Below are 25,848 nucleotides of genomic sequence, written 5' to 3' on the forward strand. Positions count from 1 at the left end.
ATACAGTCGACTCTCGTTAATTCGAAACTCTAGGGACTCTTAAAATATTACGAATTATTGAGTGTTTGAAATATCAAATGGTTCGAAATTTGTGCGAGAAAATAAATAAAACTTCGAATTATTAAGTGTTGATTATTTATTAACTGCTACTTATTCTATAACGATGACAAAAGTTTAGTGGTACATTCGTGTACATACATACATCTTTGTATTCCTAATGTGAATTAATCAATCTTTGGAAAGAACTGTATTATACTGGTCTGCCTTAAAGCACATTACTGCTGCTCAGACTGCTCAATAATTTTTTTTAAGAGAAAAAGTGCCTGAAATGCTTTTTCATCACTTTCGTTTTGTCCTTCCACTTCCTCTACTTTTTGGATTGACTTCTTCTTTTCAGCAATCGTCAAACATTTAATTATACTTTCTAGGGCTAATGATTAACAAAATTTTAATCTGTATACCAACGAAAGAGTACCTAACAGTAACTAAAACTAAACAAACCAATTCGTGAGAACTGTCTGCAACTTTTTTGTTGCTAAAACCAGTGCCAATAAAACACAAACACACACACACACACACACACACACACACACACACACACTCTCTCTGCAACTTTGAATTGTCGAGTGTTGGACGCCGATGAGTTCGAATTAACGTGTAGTTTTGTTATATAGCAATGATATTTTTCGTTCGAATTACCAAGTGTATAAAAATGTATTGATTTAGTTCGAAATATAAAGAGATTTTGTAGGGAACTCGTGATAACTTTGAATTATAGAGAGATTCGAATTATCGCAGGTTTGAATTAACGCGAGTCGACTGTATTTGCAAAAAACTGTTGAAAATCGTGAGAAAATTCCGAATTTTCAATTGCCAATAACTTGAAAAGTATTGGGTTTTTGAAAAAACTTTATACAACAATTTTTGCTTAAAATTAGGTCTTCTATCGATATCTGAGGTTATTTTGAAAAAAAAAAATTCCACCGCCGAAAAGGGGTGGCAACCACCCCTAGGGTGAAAACGGAGTTCGGGTCAATATCACTTTTGAAGTTAAGGGTAGGATAAGCCTAATTCCAAAATTTCATGTAAATCGATTCATAGTAAAAAATTTCTAAGCTAAAAAGCTTCAATGCCTGCACTATAATTATTTGATTGTACTGTCAATAGGTAGGTATTGGATGAAGATTATACCGGCGATAGTTACTTAAACACTTATCGTATCGCAAACAAAAAAACCGGTATAGCAAACAAAAAAACTTTTTCTTATCCTAAACTACAATACATCGAACTGCAGACATCTTTATACATCTCGGGTTTGGTTTGAACATAGCTTTTCATTATTTATATTATGTAATAACAAATTCCTATATTCAATGTCGCTCCATAACTTGAGAACGACTTTACCGATTTCATTCATCCTTTTTTTTAAGTTTTCTAATATTCGGTAAAAAGTTCTTATGAAAATAAAAATTTAAGAAGAATACACAATTAGTAATTTGTTACTGGCTGAATGGGCACTTAGCCCAAAGGCCAAAAAAAAAGAATACACAAACTTATAAACACAAACATATTTCTTTGATTTTCAACTTCATGTTTTTTCTGTTCTATTTTATTTTTTCAAATTGTTATTTCTTTTGTCATATTCATACCCTTCCATTCTGTTTTCGTCTGGAATATTGGAACATATCAAAAATAACAAAGCACCAGGACTTAATTAAAGCATGGATGGAGATTCCAGATGGTGGCATTTATCATGCATGTCTTCCATTTTCAAAAAAGTTGATACGAGGTCACAAACAACTATAGAGAGATCAGTGTAATGCTTTCAAAGCAAGAATGTTTTCCTTAGTCATAAAAGAAAAAATAGAACAGCACACGGATCATTATAGCCAAGAACAAGCCGGATTCCGAAAAGCCAGATCATGCATAGATATTATCCATCATGAGACAAGTGATAGAAAAGAACAAAGAGAAAAATGTTGAAACATAGATGACTGTTATCGACGTGGAGAAAGCATATTATAGCGTGCCTAGGAATAGGAAACAACTGTGGGAAGCAATGAGAAGAGTGCACTTTAGAGAGAAGTGGGCGAAAATAACACAAAGACTGTATAAAGAAACACAGGTGCAAATAAAGTTACGAAATAACAAAAACTCATCGCAACAAAAGGCCTCAACAGGGATGTTGTCTATCACCTACACTTGTACTACATCTGCACGTTTATGAGTACAAGATAATAATTTCACTACTTTTCGCCGATGACCAAATCATTTTTGCACAAGACAGGAAAGACATTGAATAAATGATAAGGAAATTAAAGGAATAGTAGGAGCTATGGGAACTCATAATAAATATGTATAAGTTCAGTTTAGAAGAAACTATTAAGAGTAGTAAGACTTTTAAGTATTTACGGTCAATGATAATTCGAATGATAATCATCCCGCTATACATGGCATTTATTGACTTCGAAAAAGCATTTGATAGTGTGGAACACTGGGCAGTAAAGAATTCCCTACAAAACAGCAGAATAGACTACAGATATACCGACTTAATTACAAATATATAAAATAAGGCAACAACAACTATTAAGCTAATAAAACAAACGGAGCCTATTAAAATAAACCGAAGAATAAGACAAGGAGATACCATCTCGCCCAAGTTATTCAACCAAGCGCTAGAAGATGTGTTCAAACAACTACACTGGGATGGCTTGGTTATAAACATAAACGGGCAATATCTGAATCACTTACGATATGTTGATGATATTGTATTAATAACAGAAAGAAGTGAAGTATTACAAAGAATGATGGAAGAACTAGATAGAGTTCAGACAGAGATAGGACTGAAGATGAATTAAAGTAAAACAAAAACCATGACCAATCAACAAAAAGAAGTAATAATTACAGTGGCACAAACAAGAATAGAACAAAAGAGTATATATATATCTAGGACAAATCACTAGATTAAATAAAGAAAATCAGACCGAAGAAATAAAGAGAAGAATAAGATTGGCCTGGGTATCATTCAGAAAACTGTCTTATATAGGAAATCTAAAGAACAGAGAATACCCGCAATACCTAAAAACAAGAGTCTTCAATCAGTGTATAGTCCCTATTTTAATATATGGCTCTCAGACATGGACGTTTACAAAAGAAAATATGGAAAAACTAGCAGACAGAAAGATCCATGGAAAGACAATTGCTGAACATTAAACTATCAGACAGGAAAAGAAACGAATGGATCCGTAACAAAACAAAAGTGAAAGATGTCTCTACCCAAGTAGCAAAGCTTAAATGGAAGTTCGCCGGACACACCCTACGGCAGAAGGATGAAAGATGGACTAAGATGGTAATACATTGGAGACCATGGAACCACAAACGAAAAAGGGGAAGGCCACAGATGCGATGGTCAGATGACCTGAAGAAACACACTGGGTCAAAATGGATGAAAATTGCCCAAGATAGAGAGGCATGGAAGAAGGAAGGGGAGGCCTATATCCAAGGATGGATGTTTAGGGCTGATTAGATAGATAGATAGATAATCCGAGATGGTACTTGTATGAAATATATAAAAATGAAAATGGCACGGGGAAAACAAGCCATGAAAGCACTCCATGGAATGATATTGAATAACACTCTAACCAAAGAAAATAAAAAAAGGATTTTTCAGAGCTAGTGCTGAATATTACCCTATTGTATATGGAGCGGAAGTATGGCCAATAACGACAACAATAGGAAATAAAATAAGAACAGTTGAATTGGACTTTATGGGATGATGTCTACAAATCACCATGGATAGGGCTTACAATACCGAGCCAAAATCTCAATACCGGTATTTGGTATTTCAAATTTCAAATACCGGGATCCCGGTATTAAAACCGGTATTATGAATAAAAAATGTACACGTTATATTTATACTATCCTCAGTTGTTATACCGACTTGTTATTAAATAATATATATATGAAACCTATTAAATTTTGTTTTGAAATGAGTAGATGTTGTTTATAACATTATAGTCTGGGCTGATTATCGGAGAATAGGCCATTTTTGGGAAAAGTTATTTACCAGCAATTTTATTGCTGGAATCGAAGCTTATGATTATATATATTAAGAATATAGGTATGCAAAGTCCGCAGATAGTGTGCTACTTTTTTTATAAACAAAATGGCGCCCGAAAATCGTGTTTTTTTCAATTATTGCTCTATAACTCCGAAGATTTTAACTTTAACAAAAATACTCAAATAAAAATTCACCGCAATTAAATTCTGCATAGAGACGTGTTTTTCCGATTCAATTCGAAGAAAACTTTCCCCGGAAAAAGCGGGTTTTTCCAACAAAATATTTAATATTCAACTAAACGTTTAGATAAGTAATTGTTAATTAATAATTAAATAACTTGGTAATGTAAAATCCCTTTTCATATAGATTATAATTCCAGAAGCCGATGGAAACTGAATGAACAGTTTAGCAACAATTGAATTGTTAATTAAAAATTTACGGTCGCTATAATAACGACAATAATTATGATGCATGAGAATAACTATGATTTTTTCATAAAACGACATCATACCTATCTAATGTACCTTACAGAATTGAAATTGGACTACTCAAGCGGCCTCGGGAATATTTTAAAATTATAAAGAATTTTTTGGCTTATAAACAAATAGAATATCTCGGGAAATATTAAACTAAATTAAATTATAAAAACGGTATTCGAAAAACAGCGGCAGGACGCTTCTTTTAAAAGAAAAAACGTTTAATTGTGATGAGTAGTTCGTAAGATACAACCGGTCAAAGTTGACCGGAATTTACGGCAAAGATATAAACAATAGGATCATAATTTTCAAACCATCACCTTTTTATTTTTGTCCTCTTTCTCCACACCAATTTTCATATCCTTAAAGTACTTATAGCATATATTATTATAATAAAAACTATCGATAATACGTGTGAAAATTGCCAAAAATAGCAAAATTCCAATCAAAAATTAGGTTGGAGAAAATGTAACCCTCTAAGTTCAAAATCGGTATACGTTAAAAAAATGCATTTTCTCGGCTTTCCATGGAGCAATTTCCTTCATTCTTTTTTTGTTCCCAAGTAACTCGAGTAGAGCCATCGAACTAACCATTATTAAATGTCAAACTTGCTTTTGTTTTGTTATTATAAATTTATTTATTTATTATAACACAAAATTTTAATTTGTTTAAATAAAAATTATTTTAATAATTATACAGCTTTCAAATGAGAATATTTATGTTTTAACTTTAAAAGGTACACTTGTAGTAAGTTTATCTAAAAAAAAAGCCTACAACTGGAAAGAATATGTAGTTTTCTGTTCTTATAAATAAATTAATCTATTATAACAAAACAAAAGCAAGTTTGACATTTAATAATGGTTAGTTCGATGGCTCTACTCGAGTTACTTGGGAACAAAAAAAGAATGAAGGAAATTTCACCATGGGAAGCCGAGAAAATGCATTTTTTTACCGTATACCGATTTTGAACTTTGAGGGTTACATTTTCTCCAACCTAATTTTTGATTGGAATTTTGCTATTTTTGGCAATTTTCACACGTATTATCGATAGTTTTTATTATAATAATATATGTTATGAGCATTTTAAAGATATAAAAATTGGTGGGGAGAAAGAGGACAAAAATAAAAAGGTGATGGTTTGAAAATTATGATCCTATTGTTTATATCTTTGCCGTAAATTCCGGTCAACTTTGACCGGTTGTATCTCAGGAACCTCTCATCATAATTAAACGTTTTTTCTTTTAGAAGAAGCGTCCTGCCGCTCTTTTTCGAATACCGTTTTCATAATTTAATTTAGTTTAATATTTCCCGAGATATTCTATTTGTTTATAAGCCAAAAAAATGTTTATAATTTTAAAATATTCCTGAGGCCGCTTAAATACTCCAATTTCAATTCTGTAAAGTACATTAGATAGGTATAGTGTCGTTTTATGAAAAAATCATAGTTATTCTTATGCATCATAATTATTGTCGTTATTATAGCGACCGTAAATTTTTAGTTAACAATTCAATTGTTGCTAAACTGTTCATTCAATTTCCATCGGCTTCTGGAATTGTAATCTATACGAAAAGTGCTTTGACATTACCAAGTTATTTAATTATTGATTAACAATTACTTATCTAAAATTTTAGTTGAAAATTAAAGATTTTGTTGGAAAAACCCGCTTTTTCCGGGGAAAGTTTTCTTCGAAGTGAATCGGGAAAAACACGTCTCTATGCAGAATTTAATTGCGGTGAATTTTTATTTGAGTGTTTTTGGTGTAGAGTTAAAATCTTTGGAGTTATAGAGCAAAAATTGAAAAAAACACGATTTTCAGGCGCCATTTTGTTTATAAAAAAAGTAGCACACTATCTGCGGACTTTGCATACCTATATTATTAATACATACAATATTAAGATTCGATTCCAGCAATAAAATTGCTGGTAAATAACTTTTCCTTGTATTTTGCTAATTAGCCCAGAGTATTACATAGAGAGTAGGAATAGATAGATACAAAAAATGTGCAAATAGAAAAACTATATATTTGATTCTAGGATAAATTTTGCATATAATAGGATAGTACTTTTACTTATAAAATTTGCTATTTGTAGATTAATTTAACTTTAAAATATATTAATAAACAGATTAACTTACTGTGACAAATATTTTATATGGCTTATTCTGTATTTAGACCGCTATATATTTTCAATTATTATTAATAATTCAGAAAATAAAAGCCTAATTTATACACCACAATACACAAAAAATGAAAAATAGATCTAACATGAGGAGAAGTATCCATACTTACTCAAATGTGGTCTCGAGGTAAACCAATTACAAAAAACTCGAAGATTACCACAAGGTTATTTATTATTGTTAAAAAACATATAAATGGACGCGTTTCGGCTTTACACAAGCCATCATCAGCTTAAATACAGGACAAAAAAAAAACAACGGACTGACCTACAATGTAAAAATATCCAACGTTACACATGAGAATAAAGTAAATGGTGACAACGCCCACCTCAGTTTAGGAACTTACCAGAAAAACAGGAAGGATGAAGAATCAGCTAGTTTACATTATAAAATATATAGATGTACTCATTTCTTCATTAATAATTAGCTATTAATAGCATTTTGTTATTATTGTATTGTAAAATCCTCAAGAAGTTCCTTCCTCTACATGCGGAAGTTCTTGAGGATTTTACAATACAATAATAACAAAATGCTATTAATAGCTAATTATTAATGAAGAAATGTGTACATCTATATATTTTATAATGTAAACTAGCTGATTCTTCCTCCTTCCTGTTTTTATGATAAGTTCCTAAACTGAGGTGGGCGTTGTCACCATTTACTTTATTCTCATGTGTAACGTTGGATATTTTTACATTGTAGGTCAGTCCGTTGTTTTTTGTCCTGTATTTAAGCTGATGATGGCTTGTGTAAAGCCGAAACGCGTCCTTTTATATGTTTTTTAACAATAATAAATAACCTTGTGGTACATCTTCGAGTTTTTTGTAATTGGTTTAAAAATAGATCTGAAAATGTAAAAACAGTTCTGATTAATAAATCTTACGGCTTATTTATAAAATAAAGTAGTCTAATTTTAAATATTTAAGAATTTTTATATAACTCATTTTATATACTTGTATAGAAGAGATTTAATAATTTGGTTGTAGAAGCTGATATAACCCTTCGCCTTAAATTAACGACATTCACGCTTTTAGAAAGCGCTATACTTGACTTGTATGTGTAATAAACGTTTTTAATAAATATTTTTTACAATGATATTGGTTGTTTATCTTCAAAAATAATTTCTTGTAATAGCAAAAAATATCTTAGAAGAAAGTTTATTGTGCATCAATTCACTTTTTATAAATTAAGCTAATACCGAAATACCGGTATTTTTATTATAAATACCGGTATCGAATACCGGATAAAAATCGTCCGGGATCCCGGTATTCGGGATCCCGGAATTCCGGTATTGTAAGCCCTAACCATGGAGAATTGAATAAGAACAGATGAAATATGGAACAGAATCGAAGTAGAATGCTCAATTACAAAAAAGGTAGAAAACAGAGCCCTAGAGCGGTACGGGCATGTACAAAGAATGCCAGAGCATAGGGAACCGAAAATAATATTGGACTGGGACCCGTATGGAAGAAGACGGAGAGGAAGACCTGCTATGAGATGGAAAACGTACATAGAAAATGCTTTGACAAATATAGAGCTCAGAGAAGGTAACTGGGAGAATGGAATGCTGTATACGACAAAAACGGTGAACTCATAGATTTAAAATATTGTTTATTATATTTTTATTTCAATTATTCTAATTGTTTAAAAAGTAGTAAACTTTGTATCTGGGCCTTTTCGTTGTTTTCCTCGTAATACGAGAGATGTCGCTAGATTGCGTCTCAAAAGGTGGGTTCATTGCATCGCGATGGTTTGCCTTAAAAGAGGCAGAATGTTTATATTCCCTTCAGAGTTGTGACTGCATAAACTTCACTGATGATGCATAAGGATGCTGAAATAGTTGCTATATGGAGATGGTAGTCCAACTCTGAATCGAATATAAACAAAACCTGCCTTGAACCCTTTTTTATCATAGTGTTCTGTAATAAGGTTTATACAGGGTGAGGCAGATAAAAGTCCTATTAGAAATATTTCGAGAACTAAAGGCAACAGAATCATGAAAATTGGAGTAAAGCGGTTTTGAATAGTGATCTATTCAATGAAAATATGTTCATCTATTTGCTACTTCCGTTATACCGGAAGTTGCCTATAACTTCGTTTTTTTTTAATATAATCGTATATTTTTACATTTTTGGATTATCCCCGATGTCTTATTTCTTAAAATATGAGGTTTTCTATTATTATTCAGAGTAGTTTAAAAGATAATTACTTTTTTTTTCTTAATTTAATAGCAACATTCACACCCTGTAGAATTGGATTAGTTTGACATAGAAAACTCTATTTATGTTTAAATGGTTTTCAATATAGTCTACTATTGTTAATAATTGTTAGTAGAGCTAATTTTTTAATTTTAGTATAGGTACAGGGTTGGTCGAAACTCGGAATGAGTCTTTTCTGAGTTTTCTTAACCCTCGTAAAGCGGTGCTTAGATTCTTACGTAAACGACGGTGCGGGGTGCATTTGCACCCCATCCGCATATCCATTGTTTTTCATATGTGAACGTCGGGGAAATTGATTTGAAAGATAAATAGGACTTGCTTATTAAACTATGAAACATAATTTTACAAACAAAGTACTCATTTCTTCTTAAAAAAAATATTATCCTTGCATTACAAACACATGAAATTTTTCACAGAGTGAGCAACACAAAGTTTTTACACACAATACAGTTATGTCAGGACTTTCTGTCTTTTTCTGTGACATAAGTAACACCGACCTTGTCCCGTATCTCTGTTAGCTCCAAGTGGAACATCAGAAACGTCCAATTCAGGATATGAAATTTTCATCATATTATGTACCCTACAGTCATTTTTCCAAAAAAAAACACTTAAATGCAAAGAGTTTTAAATGCTGTAATGGGTGGAGTGCGTTTAGAATTGAATTTAATGCGAATAAAAAAATGGACAAAAATAAAAAAAAAATATTAAAAAAGATAGGCGAGAAAAACGAGGTCTGGGGTGCAGCTGCATCCCGCACCGCCGTACGAAGGTTAAATGGAATACCCTGTATTTTAGTATTGTAAGGAAATGATATTTTATGGTATTTTTTTTATTTCTTAAGCATTCCCTGTACCTAACTGCTTTAGTTTGTGAGTTGTTGGTGACACAAAAAATACGTGAAATTTTATTAAGTTGGCCGTGAAAATATTCAGTCACAAATAATTTTAATAATGGTTGATCTATCAAAATACCTACGTAGTTAAGATTGTTGGTTCGATTAACAATTAAGCACAAATTAAAGCATTTAGGTATAGGGAATGCTTAAGAAATAAAAAAGTACCATAAAATATCATTTCATTACAATATTAAAATACAGGGTGTTCCATTTAAGAAAACTCAGAAAATACTCATTCCGAGTTTCGACCAACCCTGCATACTGAAATTAAAAAATAGGCTATATTGACAATTGTTAACAATAGTAGACTATATTAAAAATCATTTGAACATAAATAGAGTTTTTGATGTCAAACTATTACATTTCTACAGGGTGTGAATGTTGCTACGAAATTAAGAAAAAAACGTAATTATCTTTTAAACTACCCTGTATAATATTACAAAAACTCATATCTTAAGAAAGATGACGTCGAGGAGAATCCAAAAGTGTAAAAATATACAGGGTGTCCCATTTAAAAAAACGAAGTTATAAGCAACTTCCGGTATAATCGGAAGTAGCAAATAGGTGAAAATATTTTCATTAAATAGATCACTTTTCAAAATCCCTTCATTCCATTTTCATGATTCTGTTGCCTTTAGCTCTCGATATATTTCAAATAGGCCCTTTATCTGCCTCACCCTATATAAGATACATTAAAATATAAATTCAATATGTACGTTCCCGTTATAATTTTGTTTATTTTTATTTTTAATAATTTACAAAATTTGCAATGTTTAGTTTGGCCTACTAATTTAATTTAATATAAATATAAGTGCACTGAATTTCATACTTCAACTAATTTTTTTAATTGTATATTTCAGATCACAGTGCGCATTAGCAGCTAGTAAGTTGCTAAAAAAACCTGACCAATGTCGAGGAGTAGCGACTTGTTCCCATCTGTTCTGGAGCGGCAAGAGCCTTGCAAATAACGGCGAAGAAACACACGATGGCAAGAGAGTGGTGGAATGTCTAAAGAAAGGAATTAGAACAGCCAAGCAGTGTATGGATGTTTGCGTTCAAGTGCAGTTATTTGTAGAATTACTAAATCACTACATCTACTTCTTCGAGAAAGGCAATGATCAGGTTAGTGTTCTTTAAGTGTTTCTAAAATCTAATTTTTATAAGAAAAGTTGCAATCGGGAACTTGCATAGAATTTTAAATTCGAAAAAAAAATGCTATTGGGACCGTGCAAGTTCGGAAAAGCGACACCTGGTTTCTTCGCTCTGCACTTTTATTCGCACTTTTAATTATATTGGCCAATCATATGGTCCTGGTTACTGGATAATTGTCAAGGCCATAGTCCAAAAAAAAATAATAAGAAAAAAATAAGATTTAGGTTATGTTATTAAAACATAAACAATTTATTTTATTTATTTATTTATTTATCCACGGGAAAACCCCATTAACAGTAAAAATACAATAATACAATAAAAAAAATGAGGTACAATAATTCATTACAATATAAAAAGTAAAAATAAGAAAAGCAAAGGCTTGAAAAATCACCAGGCAAGATATTCAAAACATAACAGTTAGAAAAATAAAATATAAAATGTACACATGTAACTGAAACAAATCAATAAAATTATACAAAGCACAAATACAATAATAAAATACAACAACATTGCAAGATGAGACCTAATTATCACATGGCAAGAGATCTCCTCAGTTGGCCCAGGCTTATATTAAACAGATCCATATCAAAACCGTTAAGGAAGCACATATCTATCTAAAGGCATGTTACTACCGTAGGATGTTCTGTGAAAGGCAGTGTTAAAGGTAACATTGTAGCGTAAACCTGGATATGGAACATTAAATCTTATACTATCCAACAAACTGGGACAATCAATAAGTCCATTAATGATTTTGAAAACAAAGACACCTCCCGAAATATCACGCCTAACACTAAGGGGAGCTAATGATAAACGTTGCTCAATCCCAGTGTAATCATGGTTCTCAATATCAGTCTGAGTTTTATAAGCACAGTATTTTAGGAACTTATGTTGGACTTTTTCAATAGTGTCAATATGAATTTGATGGTACGGAGACCAAACTACGGAACAATATTCTAATACAGATCTGACTAGACAACAATAGATCAACCTAACAGCATCAACAGAGAAGTATTTAGAGTTTCTTTTAACAAATCCAAGTAATTTAGAAGCTTTTATGGATAATGAATTGATATGTTCGACAAATGAGAGCTTTTCATCCATGATAACACCTAGATCTCTAATAGACGAGACATATCTAAGAGGTTTACTGTCTATGTGATAAGCAGTATCAATTCTGTTTAACTTACGGGAAAAACTAATATAACAACACTTCTCAACACATAACTGAAGATTATTGCAAATGCACCAATCAAATAAGCGATCCATATCAGCCTGTAAAAGTTTCTGATCCTCAATATCATTCACAACTCGCCAAAATTTTACATCATCAGCCAACATTAAACATTTACTATATAAGAAGCAATTAACGATATCATTAACAAATAAGTCAAAAAACAGGGGAGACGTATGCCCACCCTGTGGAACACCAGAACTTACAGTAATAACATCAGAAAAAAGACCACCCACTTTAACTCGTTGGGTACGACCAGATAAAAAGTTTTTAACCCACTCAACAAAATGGACATGAAAACCTATGGATGCCAATTTATTAAGGAGAATTTGGTGATCAACACGATCAAATGCCTTACTGAAATCCGTATAAATAGCATCAATCTGCTTACGATCTTCCATATGCTTTAAGAGATCAGATTGGTAGCAAATTAGATTCGTTACTGTAGATTTTTGTCTGCAAAAACCGTGCTAAGATTCAGAAATCAGACCCCTGCACACCCACGACAGCTGCTTAGCTACCAAACTATCAAAGAGTTTAGGAATTGCGGATTGAATGCATACACTACGTGTAATTTTCTATGTCATTCTTCTTACCTTTTTTAAATATGGGTACAACAAAACTCTCCTTCCAAGCACCTGGAAATGTAGAAGACTGTAAGGATTTATTAAATAATAACAGTAATGGCCCAACAACAGTGCAGACACATTTTTTTAACAGGAAATTAGGAACACCATCTGGACCGCTGGAAGTTTTATTGTATGTAAATAAAATTAGTTATTAAAATGCAGTACTGCAAGCAAAATACAATTAATTAAATTTACCTTTATATAATAATTGCATATCATATCAATATTGTGGAGCAATATATAATTTTTCTTCTTAAATGACAATAGGTATGAAATGTACGTCAATTTGACAATTTCAATTGACAGTATGAATTATTTAAGAAAGTTGCAATATTTCTCCGCTATTCGCGCACGATCGTTTCGCGTATGCCTTCCGAGTACTTGCACACCGCGAATAAATCACAACAGAACATAATTTAAAATATATATCAAAGAAAAAAAGTTGTACTATTGGATATAGAAATTTAGTCAATACTCGCAGTCTTAAAGTTAGTATATTTTTTAATAGTTGTTACACAATCATGGGTCAACCGGTTTCGAGGCTTACAATTTATGCCTCATCTTCAGGCCCAGTACATAAAGTCTTCACAAACACAAACTACAAGATATCAGTAACGGAAACTGTTCTACAGCTAAAGAAATTCATGGAAGTCACCAGCCCCATCAAAACAGCGGACTAGTGCAGTAGCTCTTTATGATCTAGAAATCTAGATTATTTGTTATATTGTGAAATCTAGATTTGTTTTTTATTGATGTGTGTTCTCACATGATCTTTGTTTTTTACAGTTAACAGTTGTCTTTTGTCCTGTTTTTTTGCAGTTGTTTTTATTTTTAATGTTTATAAAATAGTGTAAAAAGCATTTTAAAAACATTTAAAAATGGGACATCACTCACAAAATTTCACGTGCACAAATTTTAAAAAAGGGGGTTTTAAAAATGATAAAACCTTATAAAAAATATAAGGTCTTCCTGGCAACCTTAAAACCCCCCTTTTTTTAATTTGTGCACGTGAAATTTTGTTAGTGATGTCCCATTTTTAAATGCCTTTTAATATTTTTAATTGCTATTATAACCATTAAAAATAAAAACAACTGCAAAAAAAGAAGGTGTGTGTACTTTGTACTCACGTAAGAAGTTATACTTATATTATTATGATTTCAACGAAATTAATATACTTAACAGGTTATTTGTATTTTATTTAAATATTAAACTAACTTTCTTACCTACCACTTTAAAAATAAAAAAAGAATATGAATCGTCCGGGATTTGAACCCGGGACCTCTCGATCTCTGAGCGGTCACACGCTCTACCACTGCGCTATGCCCCCTTTGCTTTGACAGGTTACAAGATTTCTCATACATACTGACAAATTTAATAGACCAAAAGTGAAGTATACAAAAATACTTTAAATATACTTACTAGATATTATTATACAATATCTTATTCCCGAAGAAGACAAATCCAAAGAGACAAAAATTATAATAAATAATACATTTACTAAAAACACTAATATATCCTTTTAATGACTTATTTGCGCTGACAGCGCTAATACATACATATCTTGAAAGATTAGCAACGAACTACATACTGCCTGTGTGCGCATGCGCCCGGCATTATAAAATTTCACTCTCGATCGTAAAGAAGTATAACTTCAAAAACCAGGACAAAAGACAACTGTTAACTGTAAAAAACAAACATAATCTGAGAATAGGTACACGAATAAAAAAAATCTAGATTTCACAATATAACAAATAATCTAGATATTAAGAGCTACTGCACTAGTCCGCTGTTTTGATGGGGCTGGTTACTTCCATGAATATCTTTAGCTGTAGAACAGTTTCCGTCACTGATATCTTGTAGTTTGTATTTGTGAAGACTTTATGTACTGGGCCTGAAGATTAGGCATAAATTGTAAGCCTCGAAACCGGTTGACCCATGATTGTGTAACAACTATTAAAAAATATACAAACTTTAAGATTACGAGTATTGACTCAATTTCTATATCCAATAGTATAATGGACCCGCATTGGCAACCATCATTTAAAAAAAGTTGTATTTATCTTTTGTTTGGCCCCTAAAGACGATTAAAATCGAGAGAAATTTCAAATTATAGTAGCCACCCCAAAACGCGCTCTCATTGGTCTTGAAGTCATATTCTAATGTTTTGAGTTCCGAGCCATTAAATCATTATGTTTGGTATTCGTGTATTTGTTTGTAATCAATTTATGGTGTATCTCAGCTTTATAAATCTTTAGATAGTTGCTGTGAACTATATTTTTCATAATATTACGCTTGTTTTGTTAAGACAATTTATTTAAAATGGACCAAGAGGGTTTTTCTAATGGGCAATATGATAACTTACCCATTATGAACATAAATCAATATTATTATGATTAGTTTATTTTAATTGTATAGTAAAAACAGTTCCGGAAAAATACTATACAGGTAAATAAGTATTATTCAACCTGTAATATTGTACATCTACCAAAATATACCAAGTTATATTTTACACTTGATTTATTAAAAAAAATTATTAAGCAGACAACTGACATTAAGTACCTTTTGCATTACGAGTTTTGAAGTACACCCAATACGATTTTACACCCGCCAAAATTCCATACCGAACGATATGTATTCACTCCAAAAACTTTCTAACGCTAGTTTTGTTGGACGTGTACGTGTTAAAATGGTCAACTACAAAACATCGTGGTAGACATGTTAGTTTCACCCACGGTGTATTAGTTATACACTCCATCATAGCCTCAGTTCAAAAAGCAACATATTCATGCCTATTCTGTAACTCATTTCGATGATAGAAGTCAGGAAAATCGAATAGAAGTGGCTAAGTCGAACAGAAATAGTCAAAATCGGTATTTCATAACTCACTCGGAATCTCTACAATCGGAATAGTGAATAGAAATGACTTAGACATCATTTACCCTGCCGAAACTAGATTTTGATAATCGGAATTGTGCTTGACGCAAGCGCATTGTATTTTATTTTGACGTTTATATTTTATATCTACTAAAAATAATTTATTACTACTTATTTATAATTATTTATAGTATTTTTACCTTTTGTATCTGCTTAATTTTTAGTCTGTGGTGGTATTTACTTAGGGAATTGTATATTTAATTTGGACATGTACGAGTATGCATCAAACCTAACCTTAAAATTGATTTGGCATCCGAAATTCAGATTCTGAATGATGAATCTTTGCCAGTCACAGTGTTGCCAAACTCTTTTTGTTTATTTCTTGTACAATTTCAATCAATGACATAATGTACAAGAATAGATTGTATAAGAACGTTTAAAATATAAAGAGAGACTTATAGCGTTGATTGATACATATGTTATACCAGTTTACTTGTATTTGTATCAGTCAACGCTTATAGAAAAGAAAATAATTATAGAAAAGACGCCGTTTTTTGGGAAAAGTTGTGTATAAGTTATTTTAGCTGGAGTCAAATCTTAAGATTGTATAATTATTAGTAATATCTTACATCATATATCTTATCCTCATTTATCTGTTTTATTTATCAGTTTATCTTTTTTTTATAATAATTTTAATTAACTTTGATTTAAAACCATCATCTTTTGAGGTTTTTGTGTCCAATATTTACACTAATATTTTGTTTACTTTTCAAAATGTTTCTTTTTTGTTTTTTCGAAACTATTTTTAAAAATGTAACTGTATGTAATGTGATATATGAAAAATTGAAGATATGGCAACGGTGTCGTATTTCAATATAAGAACCAGCAACAAACAGGTCACAGAACACTAATTTCGCTTGACAATGCGGGGTTGTCGCCCCCTCTTGACCGCGTGAAATAGAAATTGCCGATTTCGATTTAACCTGCTTACGATGTGAGTTACAGAATGCCAATCCAAACACGAAAATGACGCGATATATATCAAACATTCCGATTTCGGGTAATTACGATTCGACTTGGTCATTTCTATTCGATTTGTTAAAAGTTACCGAATAGGGCTGATTCATTCTCGTATATATTTTAGGTGGATGCCGATATTCTGAATCAATTAATCAAGAAGATTAAAAGCGAACTTGCTAACTTGGAAAGCTCTGATGAAGCTGAGCAGATCACAAAACATTTCAATAATACATTGGCTCATTTGAAGCTCAGAATGGATTCCCCTGGAACCGAAGGCGAGGCTTACACAGGACTATTGCTTAATCCAGATCTAGATGATGAGAAAACCGAATCAAAAAAGCTAGAAGCTAAATAATCAATTTTAGGTCTCGAGAAAGTATTCTTAGAAAGTTATATAAACAATAAAATTGTAAAATATTGTTAAATTAATTGGTATAAGTTATATTAGGAATTAATATTTTAATTGATTATTTATATGTATAAAATCATTTTGAATATGTATAATATTATGTTAACACAAGATTTTAGGCAATTAAATAGTGCATCATTCCACAATATTTTTGTTATTGAAGTTATACTTCTTTACGGGCGTAATGACGGTGAAATTTTATATGGTAAAACCTAGCGACCGGGCGCATGCGCATTATAACTTTGTTCTGATTGGATGTTCAAATGACATGACAAAAATTATCCAATATGGCAGCTGTGGGACTGTGGTTTGGTTATAATGTATGCTTGTTGCGTTTTAAAATTTGTAGGAAGAGAAACAACAAACAAAAAGTTAGTTAATGGTTATACTGCCTTTTTAAATAGTTTTCATATTATATTTTTGGACTTATTTACATAGAAGAGATGATTGTTGCATGCCAATGTGAAAGTTCATCAAACTGTGACTAGTATGCCTGCCGCAGATCTCGCTTATTCAAAGCTAAAGAATCTTTCACTGGTAAGTGTTTTATAAATAGTTGATCAAATTTTGTTATGATATTTGAACATAGGCACTTTGCACGACGCAAGTGATTGCGAAATTTATTAGTCGTTATACGGGCTCCGATACCTACCTTGAACCTACCAAAATACATAAGTAGTATGTAATACTTTTATTTACATAATTTGATTACCATCAAAATGTCTATCAATATTCACCTAATATATTGTTTTCTTACTCTATGTTTTGTTATATTTTTTCAATTCTAAATCATTTCAATTCAAAATCAAAATAATTTTATTTACATAAGTTAAAAATGTCAAAGGGTTAATCTGTTTAGTTAGACGATCTTCGCACATAATGACAAGCTGTCTCTGTGGCTAAGTTTTAATGCGAGTGAATCCCAATACAACGCAAATACCAGCCGCGTGGTAGGTTGGTTCGAATCCCAATAGAAACTTTTATTTTTTTATTTTTTTTATACATTTTATGATTGTAAGTATATTTATTATATAATTTTATTTTCAGAAAATACGTATTTAGTTAAAAAATTTTCCGACAATTAATGTTCAGAAATCATTTGTGACATTTTTAATGTGTTTGTGTGTGTTTTATTTTTTTATTATTTTAATTTTTGGCACTGTTTTAATAAAAATGTTTGAGAAGTAGTAAGTATAAATTAATTTAATATTTAAATAAAATATAAATAAAAAGTATATTAATTTCGTTTATAATCATATAATCATATAATAGAAGTATAACTTCTTACGTGCGTACAAAGTACACACACATTCTTTTTTTTTTATGTGAAACACTATACATTTCGTTAAAGGTTTGTCGTGTTCATATTGACAATGATATATCGAATTCATCTCAGAATGCCAACATTGGACCAAGAAACAAATTCGACATAACATCACCAACACGGCGAGCATGAGACTTTATGTGGGTTCTTGTATTCTACTCCTCTGCATTCTCCTGGCATATGGTACACTATCAGTAAAAAGGAATGAATTTCGGTATAACTAACTATAAAAAATCTAACTGTTCGTCGAACCCATGGGTGACGGTCTTGAAGAACTGCTATTTACCATTTGCGATGTCATTTACTTTTTGGGGAACATTCTGTTGTCAGGGCCAAAACAGATGATGAAAAGCTCGGGCCACGCCCTTCTCCTGGGTGCCTAGAAGAGAAATGAAAATGTAGATAACCCGCAGCATAAATTTATGAAGGGCCCCTCCGGCCCCTACCACCCAAGTCAACAAAACCCTAATATTCCCCACCAGCAGCACAGAAAATACTAGAGGTGACTTCTAAACCAAATGTAAACCCCAAGTATTTTAATTTAACCACCCCAATTACAAAATACAATTAAATAAATAAATTAAATCCCACATATTTCTATAAAAATAACGTACTAAATTAAACTTGAAAATAATTAATATTAAATATAACTGCTGATTCTAATGAATTAGCATTCACGGAAAATAAATCAATAAATACCCCAAAATTATTTTCTTATTTGATGAATCAAATTTACAATACAAATAGGTAAAAATATAAATATATTCTGCAAATTCGAGTTAGTCAATTAATAAAAAATATGATCGGAAAAGTAAATGATAAAACCAAAAAAACAACTTACCAATTAGGTCTGCAGTTGTTCGATGCTACCGACTTGGCGACGATTATCAAAATGAGCCAGAAAGACACCAGCATGGAATTTATGAAGGTAAAATAAATTAATTGAAGGTCACTATTAGCTGATAACGAAAAAGACACTCTCATTGAAATTGACAAAGTTGAACGTTTTAAAATTACAAAAAATTAATGGCTTGATAAATAATTTTGCTTCGAAATAAAATATTTAGAAAGAACGAAAACTGGAAATAATTAAACTGTTTAAAATGAAAATGACAATAAATGACTCAATAAATATTATTCGAGATGATGGAAATAACTTTTCTAATTTAAATCAGGCATCACTAATTTCATTATAGAATTGAAAATGTATATACAGGGTGCACGAAAAGAATATAAATGGACCGACTAATAAATATTTGCTAAAAATGAAAATCAACAGCTACCTGAGAGGACATCTAAATGCAGAGTTGGTCTTATTAAAAGAAATTCTACAAAGTAGCGGGTTTGCACGCTACAGGTTAATAAGCAGATTAAACATGTTAGAACACTTCGTAGTGATGTAATAAGAGAATATTCTACGCCAGAAAATTCTCAGCGAGAACAACCAACAATGTTTACAACAACCCATATATTTTTTGCATCCAAAACATTATTATTCTTGAAGCCCAAACACCTACTTCCCGCTCCGCTCATGAAATGCTTTTTCGCTTTGGCCTGCCGGAGAATCACGCAATTTTAGATAAAATCCCCGAAAATCAAAGTAGCCGGGGCTGGGGAATCCCATGAAATACTAGCTAGGATGTTTACAGTGTCAGTGTTTATTGTTTTGGTGCTATATTAACGTACAAATAGTTAGAATGGTATTCATTTAAGCAGAGAAGAACAAGTTGAGGGAACTGAGTTTATAGATAATTTAGCAACTTTAAAGCATGGTGATCACTCAGCTGAAATAATGGCAGATGTGCCACTTTATTGGTCTAGGAAGTGATTTTTTTGGAAAACCATACTTTGTAAAATCAATTGAAAAACTACACCCAATCATATGGTGAAAAGGTACATGTTTAACTAAAATAGAAGTTGACATGCCTTCACCCAGTGCAGCGACTGAAAGAAGCTTCAGTACTTATGGTTTTATCCACTCTTCTAAAAGAAACCGGCTTACTGCTAAACGGGCTAGTAAGATAATTTTTGTTGCTCACAATTTAAAATTGCTAGACATAGACTGTATTGACAGTACATTAAAATGTAGAATGTACATGACCAGGATGAGCTAATGATAAAAACATTCTGAATCTGAGGCCTCATCTTTTTCAGATTAGATCACCACATCCTTTATTTGCTGTTAAGAAGAAAATTTCATTTTTGAAGTTATACTTCTTTACCGGCGATAGAGGGTGATTTTTTTATATGTTAAAACCTATCAGCCCGGCGCATGCGCATTATAACTTTGTTCTGATTGGATGTTCAAATGACATGTCAAAAATTATCCGATATGGCAGCTGTGGTTTGGAGGTAAAGGTAAAGGTAAACAAATGTATAATATATTAGTTTTATTGTTGTGAGGACAGAAACAAAAAAGTTTATAATATTGTAGTGACTTTTAAATAGTTTTTAAAAGCAACAGGTACGTAATAATTGTTAATGTATCATGAGTATAAACCTACCTATTTGATCTGCCAAAATACATAGTATGTAATACTTTTATTTATATAATTTGATTACCATCAAAATTTCTATCAATATTCACCTAATATATTGTTTTTTTACTCTATGTTTTGTTGTATTTTTTCAATTCTAAATCATTTCAATTCAAAATTAAAATAATTTGATCAATTTTCAAAATATCAAAATATCACAAGTTTAATCCGTTTAGTTAGTCGATCTTCGTAAATAATGACACATAGTGTCCGTGGCTAAGCGGAGAAGGCGAATGAATTCCAATACCAACCGCTCTTATCAGCGCTGGTTCGAGTCCCAATAGAAACTTTCTTTTTTGTTTTTTTTTATACATTTTATGATTGTAAGTATATTTACTAAAAGGGAAGTTCCCTAGGTTGGCTGTATACCATATAGTTAAAAAACTCTAACAAGAAGTAAAACCACTTCTATGTAAATTGGTATATTTATTAAAACTTAAAAAATCCCAATGGATTGAATAAAATATGTCCAATTCAGAACGTTTTCAGACCTATCGGTCCATCATCAGTGAATGTGCATACTTGCTAAATAGCCCCAGAACCAAACAATGGTTGAATTTAAAATTCAATTTACATTATTTAAAAATAATAATAACACCATGTTCCCATAGGCGATATCCTTTAACATCGGCGTTTAGCCTGTTTAATATTATTTTTAAATAATGTAATTTTAAATTCAACCATTGTTTGGTTCTGGGGCTATTTAGCAAGTATGCACATTCACTGATGATGGACCGATAGGTCTGAAAACGTTCTGAATTGGACTTTTTTTATTCAATCCATTGGGATTTTTTAAGTTTTAATAAATATACCAATTTACATAGAAGTGGTTTTACTTCTTGTTAGAGTTTTTGAAGTTATACTTCTTTACCGGCGATAGAGGGTAAATTTTTATATGGGAAAACCTAGCGACCGGGCGCATGCGCATTATAACTTTGTTCTGATTGGATGTTCAAATGACATGTCAAAAATTATTCAATATGGCGGCTGTGGCACAGCTGTAGTTAGATTATTTATGGTTGTTGCGTTTTAAAATTTGTGTGAAAAGAAACAACAAACAAAAGTTAGTTAATAGTTATACTGCCTTTTTAAATAGTTTTCATATAGGTATCTATATTTTTGGACTTTTGGACTATTTTGGACAAGGAAAACTCATTCTAATTTGGTAAGTAGTTTTTATTATAATCATATTGTAATTATACATTTGGATTAGGTTGAAATACATACATTTATTTTCTCAAGAATGCGGATTTTAGAGAGAAATCCCAAATTAGGTTCGATTTTTATTTTTAAATTATGATTTTTTGGCGTAGATTTATTTATCTAGTAGGTATGTAATGCTTTGATTTACATACTTAATTTGATTACCAACAAAAGTTCTACCAATCTTCATCTAATATATTGTTTTCTTACTGTTTTGTTATATTTTTATATTTTCTTCCACAAAATTTAAACTACATAATTCAAAACAACAGTAAAACGTTCAGTTACCGTATTTTTCCACATGATAAATAATGTAGGATTGGACGAGTGAGTCTACGCTTCGATTACGAGTCAAAGCGGCACGAAATTCAAGGGTTCAATTCCCGAGACAAGTTTTATTTTTTTATGCATGTTATGATTGTAAGTATATTTGTTATATAATTTTTTTTTTCAGAAAATGCGTATTTAAAATTTTTGCCAACAATTATTATCGTTCAGAAATCATTTTTTCTTTGTGGCATTTTTCAATGTGTTTGTGTGTGTTTTATTCTTTTATTTTTTAAAATTTTTGGTATTGTCTTAAAAATCACATAATATGTAGTATAGTATTTTTACTACAACAACGTTATTACGTAGGTCAAAATTTTTGACGTAAGAGAACTGTCAAAACATTAGAATGTGACTTTTCTTTATTGACATGTTTATAATAAACATGACAATAATGAAAAGTCACATTCTAATGTTTTGACAGTTCTCTTACGTCAAAAATTTTGACCTACGTAATAACGTTTTTGTAGTAAAAATACTATAGAAGTATAACTTCTTACGTGCGTACAAAGTACACACACATTCTTTTTTGTAAGTATATTTATTATATAATTGTATTTTCAGAAAATACGTATTTAGTTAAAAAAATTTTCGACAATTAATGTTCAGACATCATTTGTGGCTTGTTTAATGTGTTGGTGTGTGTTTTATTCTTTTATTATTTTAATTTTTGGCACTGTTCTAATAAAAATGTTTGGAAGTAGTAAGTATAAATTAGTTTAATATTTAAACAAAATATAAATAAAAAGTATATTAATTTCGTTTAAATCATATAATAGAAGTATAACTTCTTACGTGCGTACAAAGTACACATACATTCTTTTTTTTATCAAATACATTTTGTCTTTTCTGTTGTTTTTGTATTTTTTATATATAAAGAACACTGTTGTTTTGTCTCATATAATTTCATGATTTTTAATACCCTATTTCATCTTTAACAATATCCCTAAGCGAGTCATAGTGTTCATTCTCAGAAAATTCTCCATATCGAGAATATTCTCCGATTTTTTATTTTCGAGAATTTTCTACACTAGTTCCAAACAACTGGAGGATATGGTGACACTCTGTTAGCTTGCTGTGTCCATTGGCTGCGATTCTGTGTCTCACCAGTCTTCATTTCGTTGGTCTATCCGAGTCTATCGTGTTGAAGATCTTCCTTTTGGTCTACGGTCATCTACTACGAATAGTTACATAGTCCCCGTTCTTCTGGCTAAGTTGCTGTAGTATTTTAGGTATGCTCGGTCGGTTCTGTCTTCTCTCCAGAACAGGCATATAATTCTTCTGTAGACCCATTTCGAAGACTTCTTTCTGTCTTCTATCGATTTTTTTGGGAGTCCATATGTCACATCGTATGTAGGCAGTGGAGAAAATAAGGGGATTGGCTAACCTAAGCTTAGTATTCCTTATTATTGTTAGGTATTTCCATATGATACTTTTCAGGGCTCAAATCAAAAAGTTCTGACAAAACTAATGGAGAAGATGAACCTCGAAACTATACAAAATACAATCTACCATCGAAACCTTTCATCTAACTAATTTAAATAGAAAAGACAAATTAATCATTCGCAGGCTAAGAATTGGTTACACACGGCTGACACATGGACATCTCATTCCTTCGAAGTAGTCACCAGTCTGTCAAAAGTGTAGTGAATCGTTAATCGTTCAACATATTTTTACACAGTGTATCTTGTACGAGCAAGAACAAAAAAAAATACTCTAAACAAGGTCTTATGAATGGAATCCTCGGCTAATAGGACTTTTCATCGCTTCTCATTTGTTTCGGGCACTTATCACACGAATGTATTATATGACACATGACTAGTTCCCCGAAACAAATGAGAAGCAATGAAAAGCCCTATTAGAACATCTTCAGTTCAGAGTGTACTAGATTTCCTTCGAGAAACGAATGTGTATTACAAAATTTAACGGTCTTTTTTATTTTTCTGTTTTTTTGATTTGAGCGGGACGTAAGAAAATGGGTTAGTCAAAAAGTTTCACAAAAAAAAAATCGAATATTTCGCGAAATTAACGTCAGATCGAAAAACTAAAAAATACGTCTTCAATAATTTTCAAATATCTATCGAATGGTACTAAACTTATATCGGCAATTCAGACATATTATACATTTTAAAGTAGAATACTTTAAATTTAAATATGGTATGAGAGCCCAAGCGTGGATTTTTGCAGTTACTCGAGCGCGTCAGATTATCATATGGGGAGAAACCTGGTACCCTGTAGATGTACCTCTACCATATATTGGCTCTTAACACAGGGAAGTTCGTTAAGGGGGGGCCGAAAAAAAAATCTATCGTTAAAAATACTCGAAATTGTCAGATTAAGATAAGGTAAGTTAAGTACATGCAAAAGAGTGTATATTTCAAAAATCTGACGATTTGAGCGGGGCGTAAGGAAATGGGTGAGTCAAAAAGTTTCACAAAAAAATCGAATATTTCGCGAAATGAACGTCAGATCGAAAAACTAAAAATACGTCTTCAATATTTTTCAAAAATCTATCGAATGGTAATAAACATGACCCCCCACGGACAGGGGTGGCGGAAAAATTTGAAATTTTAAATACAAACTCCGCGATATTTCGCAAAATGAACATGAGATCGAAAAACTGCAAAATACACCTTCAAAATGTTTTTGAATAATCTATAGAATGGTACCAAACACGACACTCCACGGAGATGGGGTCGGGGGTTACTTTAAAATCTTAAATGGTACATACCCCCAAATTTTTATTGCAGATTTTGATTCTTTACGTAAAAATAAGCAACTTTTATTCGAGACATATTCTCGAATTATGGATAGATGGCGCTATAATCGGAAAAAACGATTGTTGGAAATGGAAAATCTAATTAAAAAGTGGAAAGTCCCCACTAAAATGGAAAATTTTACTTAACTTTTTTTGGTTTTAGGACCTAATAATCACAACCCAATAGGTCCTCATACCGCTCGAGTGACTGCAAATTTAGCATACTTTGCTCCCTACCAATAGGTATACATAAACAATATTTATGAGTTGCGTTCCTGGGACGAATTTATTCAAAGACAGTTTATTCGATTACATGCTATCAACTTTAACTCAAGAATATCTGTCACAAAAAATCGTAGCAGGTGATTTGTCTATAAAAAGACAAACACATGAAATGGTGACAGTAAAATTCTCGTGTTAGTGATTCCATAGTAAATCACGAGGAAAAACCAGGAAAAAAGAACGGCGAGAGACGGTTCCCCAATAGGAAGGCGATCAGTGGGAAGACCACGAAAACGATGAAATTACAACTTAATGGAGACACATTGAGAAACAGAC

The 25,848-nt window shown here is 31.5% G+C and overlaps 1 protein-coding gene across 1 annotated transcript in view; it reads left to right on the plus strand.

The window, feature by feature from the left end:
* The window catches only part of LOC126882942 (vacuolar protein sorting-associated protein 35), a 49,793-nt gene extending 32,506 nt beyond the window's left edge, over positions 1 to 17,287 (plus strand). The window contains exons 9-10 of the mRNA XM_050648019.1: positions 10,687 to 10,948; positions 16,857 to 17,287. Of these exons, the coding sequence (XP_050503976.1) occupies positions 10,687 to 10,948; positions 16,857 to 17,087 (493 nt within the window). The 3' untranslated portion in view covers positions 17,088 to 17,287. The remainder of the gene's footprint in view (positions 1 to 10,686; positions 10,949 to 16,856) is intronic.
* The last annotated feature ends 8,561 nt before the right edge of the window (positions 17,288 to 25,848 follow it).

Source organism: Diabrotica virgifera, chromosome 4 (assembly GCF_917563875.1).
Source record: "Diabrotica virgifera virgifera chromosome 4, PGI_DIABVI_V3a".
Classification (NCBI taxonomy): domain Eukaryota; kingdom Metazoa; phylum Arthropoda; class Insecta; order Coleoptera; family Chrysomelidae; genus Diabrotica; species Diabrotica virgifera.